General features: G+C 32.5%; 1 protein-coding gene across 1 annotated transcript in view; it reads right to left on the bottom strand.

Moving 5' to 3' along the window:
- Window positions 1-49: 49 nt before the first annotated feature.
- The window catches only part of LOC106878869 (tripartite motif-containing protein 59), a 30,942-nt gene continuing 24,974 nt past the window's right edge, over window positions 50-6,017 (bottom strand). Inside the window, exon 5 of the mRNA XM_014928210.2 lies at window positions 50-5,411. Coding sequence (XP_014783696.1) covers window positions 5,344-5,411 — 68 coding nt within the window. The 3' untranslated portion in view covers window positions 50-5,343. The remainder of the gene's footprint in view (window positions 5,412-6,017) is intronic.

Here is a 6,017-nt window from a genome sequence, read left to right as displayed (position 1 = left end):
ATATATTGGAGGGAGATGAAAATCATCCAAATAAATTGGACAAAATGAGAAGAGATCATTTTATTTATTACATGATATAAAAATTAGAAGAAAAAAATGAAATATACAATGAAATAAGATTTTCAAATGGTTTTTTTCTTTTGTTTGTTTAAATAACTGAAAGAAATTTAAATATTGTAAATTAAAATAACAGAACAATTTTTGTTTTATTTTAAACATTTTGGAAAATAAATCTTAAATTAATGAAGTTTAAAAAAAAAAGATTTGTTGGACTGATATATTTTGAAAAATCTTCAGCTATTTAGCATTGAATAGGAATGAACCAAATATTTTTAAAAAAGAAAATTATTGAAAAGCTCTAAAACTAAAAGAAAAAAATTCTTTCTTTTTTTTTTGAACATGAAGAAACAAATAAATTCACAACCATGCTGGAGTTCAATATAATATATTACAGGTACACCACTGATTTTCCATTATACTTAGTTTCAAACACATGCCATGTCTTGCTGGATTCACAGAAGTCATATGATGATAATTCAGTTTAAATTCCTAGAAGATAGTCACAATGCAAATACTAATTTTTTTGCTATTAAACCTTCACAACACACCTTTGTTTATTTAGAAACATTACAAAGGCGCATCACGCAATGGTTAGAGCATTGGCTCGCAATCATGAGGTAGTGAGTTTGATTTCCAAACTGGCCTGTGCATTGTGTTCTTGAGCAAGACACTTTATTTCATGTTGCTCCAGTTGACTCAGCTGTAGAAATGAGTTGTGACATCACTGGTGCCAAGCTGTATCTGCCCCTTTGCCTTTTCCTTGGATAACAGTGGCATGGAGAGGGGAGGTTGGTATGCATGGGCAACTGGTGGTCTTCCATATACAACCTTGCCCAGACTTGTGCCTCGGAGGGGGACTTTCTAGGTGCAATCTCATGGTCATTCATGACTGAAGGGGGTCTTTACCATTTTAAAGGCAGAAACACTCTTCTAACCTGCCAACTTTACATTAAGGAGTGGATTGTACAATTTCCTCTATGTCAGACCAAAATGGAAATGGCATTGCCCTGAAGGTTGCGAGGGAGATGTGCTGGAACAGCCAATCTGACTTGCACTTATGGACAGCCATCTCTGCCTTGAAAGCAGGGAGCAGGGATATGGTCCAGGGGCTGAGAAAACCAGGATGAAATATTTAAAACAAAATCTAATGCTATGTGCTGATCTAATCACTGAACCCCACTGGACCTTCTCTTGAAACATAACTATGGAAGACATATCTTTAATAATTCCTTTTTGGAACTAAATCTCAAAGCTCATAAAGCTATAAATAACAACATGTATACACTGGGTTGAAAAACCCTTTTGGATATAAAAAGTTGAAGGCTGCCCCTACAAGAGATGTGGGTTCATGTTCCATAGACAGCTTTTGACTTTTTCCATCCGAAAAGGTTTTTCAAACTTATATTTGCATGCTTTTATTTACAGCTTTGTACTTCGAGATCCAGTTCCAAATAGGAATTGTTTCATCTTCTTTCAAAAGTTTATACATTCTTGTGATATCAACAACACACAATTCTCTCTGGTAAGAATATAGTTTCTGAAATGGATAGAGAAATTCAAAGGATTGCTTTGTCCAATGATAGAAAGCTTGTTGTGTCTGCTGAAGATGTGAGTTTGAATCCCATGGATAGCCTTCAACATTTTCTGTCCAAATGGGTTTTTCAAACCAATATTTACATGCCATTGTTTAAAGCTTTATGCAAGTGCTTTGAGGTCCAGTTCCATAAAAGAATTATTTCACAGTCTCTCAAAAGTTTATTAATTCTCATGACATCAACAGCATATATTTAACTTTGGATTTTCTTCTTTCAATCTGGACATTATATTGATTTCAAATGTTGGCACAAGGCCAGCAAGTTCAGGAGAGTCAATTACATTGAGACTAGTACTCAACAGATACTTATTTTATCAACTCTGAAAGGTTGCAAGGCAAAGTCAACCTCAGTAGAATTTGAACTCAGAAAGCAAAGACAGAGAAAATACTACTAAAAATATTGTCCATTGTGCTAATGATTCTGCCAGCTTGCCACCTTAATTATATTCACTGCAGTAAAGGTATCTATTAATTAACATGCTCATCACTTATGTTTTGTGATATCATTTTCTAGTGGGTTAGCACATGTTTTCAGTATTTTCACTTTCATAATTATTATTACTAGAAGAAAGGAGGGTGGTTCCACCACAGTATGTTACCAGCGAATAAACTAAAGTGTTTCATGAAACTTTGATGGAGAAAATGTTATTTATAATGGTTGTGGGATATGCAAGTGACTTCACAGAATTATTCATATCCAGATTAGAGGAAGTGTTGGATCATCAGTGGTATACCTGGATTATTATTTTATGCACAACCATATTCTCTATTTATTTTCTAATATATTATTATTGATTTTTTTTTTTTGATTTTTTTCTCTGCAACAAGGAGAATGTTAATTATATTGTATATGATATAAACTGACTGTTTTATACAATTATTTATTCTGATGAATTTTCAATACCCACAGCAGATACTATTTCATCAAAGCAATAAGGTCTGTTTTTTTATACTTAAAAATAAATAAATAAATAAATAAAATGAGCTAATGAGGGAAATAACTCAACTGGACAAATGGCATGAATTTGGATAATTAAATTGAAAGCTGATAAACTGAATATTATATAAAAAAAAATTGAACTAAAATTGAAACTTGCCTCTTAATTGAATAAAGAAAAGTAATAGCCATTGGCAATTGTTAGCAACTCTCAAAGCAAAGGAAGATAATTTTTAAAAATTCAGAATTAATTTCTTTAAACTAAATAAAGAGCAGTTGAAATTAATTATTAAGTAAATTTTAATTTAAGAAAGAAATTTACATGCTTAAAGATAATATCATATGCACACACACACCACATAAAAGTTCACTTTAACAAATTTAGTGGTACGACTATTTAAAAGAATGACTTGTTCTGAATATTCTGATATCTGTGGGAAATTGAAAGCCTGTTTATTTCACAAAACTTAGTCCAACATTATTTCCATTTCAGTTCAACTATCTTTTTATCTAACTGTATATCTATTGATCTACATACCTACTTGTCTCTCTGTCATATCTACTTTTCCTTTCTTGTTGCATGCATCTGTCTACTCTGACAATACAGATAAGCATTTAAACCTAATAACAAAAAACAAACAAACTAAATAATGCCCCAGCATGGTCACAACCTTTAATTTAACTGTCATTCAATATAATCTAGTCATCCATCTTTCTATCTGTCAATGGCCACAAGATATAGAAATGTCTGAACATTAAGACCTGTAACAACAATTAAAGTTTTATTGTTATTGTCTGTCACAATATTCTATGATACAACATTTAAAACCATGTACCAAGACAGACATACACACTGTCTCTCTCTCTTTGATTCTCCTTACAACTATACATCCTTCTAAATACGTTCTGTTTCTCTGTCACTATACCTTTTCCTTCAACTCCCTATTTAACCACATAACATAATAGCAATCCCTTTCTCCTGGCTCTCACCACTAACACTCTTCTCTCTTTTTACCTCTCCCTTCAATTAACCACATGAGAACATCACACATTTGATCTTTGCATATTAATATACAGATGCTAAGTAGTAGGATTCAGGGGAAAAGAATTATAAGATTTCATCTTTTATTTAATTGAATATCAAAGTTCCTTATGCAGTCTAGTCAAAATTCCATAAAAAAATACTGTTAATGAAAGATTTACTATCCAAAGCTGTAAATATATACATATATATAAACTGTAAAGCTACATAAGTGACTCAAGGACTAAAAGTTTCATGCATTATACTTTTACTTGTTTCAACCAAATACTGTGGCCAGGATGGGGCAGCGGTGTTGGTGCAATTGTTAGTGTATTTAATTGCAGTTCCATGAATTTCTCTGCTTTTTGTTTTTGGCAACACAGTCCTTCTTTTGCATATCTTGCTGTGATATGGGTTCATATATCTCAGTGTTTTTTTTAATAAATCCACATCTACACCTCACAGATCTGAGGTTTTTTTTGGCTATTGTGATAAGTGTAGGCCTTTGTGATAAGTGTAGGCTTGAAACTGTAGGCCTTTGAGTCACTTATTTAGCTTTATAGCTAATACATAAGAAATGCATATACTCTACTCTTTATTTTGTGTATTGAGTTCTATTTCTCCTGTTTATACCATCAACCCAATATAAACACACACACACACACACACATATATATATAGTTTTAGGGAAAAGAACCAAGGTTCATGAACTCATCGATGAAAATCCACTGTCACATATAGAAAAATTAATAATTAATTGAGTTTTTACCTGTAATTTTGGATTTTATCCCTAATATTACACACACACACACACGTGTAAATGTTGAACAATGAGAATAAGTGTTCAATACTGCATTCATGGATAAAGATTCTTTATTTGTTTATTAAGGCTACCATTGGTTTCATATCAATAAAATACCTTCATATCTTAACAAATTTTCAAAGCAATCACATGGAGAAATTGGAGTTTGTTTCCATATGATTGACTTGAAAAATTGTTTAAGATATTAAGATATTTTCTTGACATGAAACTAATGGTAGCCTTAATGCACAAACAAAAAGTACACACACACACACACATAAACACATACGGGCATACTTCAACTTGTGTTGCTTTGAGTTATGTCTTTTTAAACTTTACACTCTATTTTTTTTAAAGAAATTAATGAAAAAAAAAAGACTTTAACTTCAGTTGATTTATCTAACTTTATGTAGTGAACATACTTAAAAGCATAAAAAATTAAAAAAAACATCTAAAAATCAATACTGAAGTGGAAAATCAAATAAAATACATGTAAAAATATATACAAACTATTCATCAAATTGGATATAAGCTGATAAGTATTGGAAATTTTTTTTCATGTTACGCCATTTTTTTTTAAACGAATTTCTAACATAAGTTGAGTTATGCCTGTATATATATATATATATATATATATATATATATATATATATATTAGTGTGTGTGTGTGTGTGTGTGTGTTTAATGTATATGTAGAACTTGAAAGATGGAAGGGAAACAACTCAACCATACTAGGTTAAATTTTAAATCAAGAAAGTTTCAGTCGTTTCTTTCTTTTATTTTTTTTTTCGTTTTGTATGGAAGAAGGTGAGGTTTTTTTTTTTTTTAAATCTAAACAAAAATCTATATGACTTTCTATCTTCATCTCGCACATATGTCGTTGAATTACATTCCATCTCAGCTACTCTCGTCCTTATCCTGCTAGCTGGTTAGATTACCTCCCCTTGGTGCTGCCTGTTGTCTTGTTTCACCGACGTTAACAAAGTTCGCCGACGTTCTGTAATATTGGAAACAAAATAGATGCAAAAATAGAATATTGAAGCTTTTTCAAGGCTGAATAAACAAAAATATAAAAATAAACGAAACAAACGTATCAAGGAATATGTAAAATTAATTTCTGGCAGGCTGAGTAGTTGCATTAAAACACCCCCATTGTTCATACAGTATGTTGTTGTTGTTGTTGTTGGCAGTTACGACGTCGAGGGTTCCAGTTGATCCGATCAACGGAACAGCCTGCTCGTGAAATTAACGTGCAAGTGGCTGAGCACTCCACAGACAAGTGTACCCTTAACGTAGTTCTCGGGGAGATTCAGCGTGACACAGTGTGACAAGGCTGGCCCTTTGAATTACAGGCACAACAGAAACAGGAAGTAAGAGTGAGAGAAAGTTGTGATGAAAGAGTATAGCAGGGTTCGCCACCATACCCTGCCAGAACCTCGTGGAACTTTGGGTGTTTTCGCTCAATAAACACTCACAACGCCCGGTCTGGGAATCGAAACCGCGAGTCCGCTGCCCTAACCACTGGGCCATTGGCTGGCTGAAGTTTCTTATTTAAAACAAAAATGCGTGCCTAAGTAATAGGCTTTTGGTTTATGATATTTTG

Source organism: Octopus bimaculoides, chromosome 7 (assembly GCF_001194135.2).
Source record: "Octopus bimaculoides isolate UCB-OBI-ISO-001 chromosome 7, ASM119413v2, whole genome shotgun sequence".
NCBI classification, from domain to species: Eukaryota; Metazoa; Mollusca; class Cephalopoda; order Octopoda; family Octopodidae; genus Octopus; species Octopus bimaculoides.
This window is presented reverse-complemented; position numbering and strand designations above follow the sequence as displayed.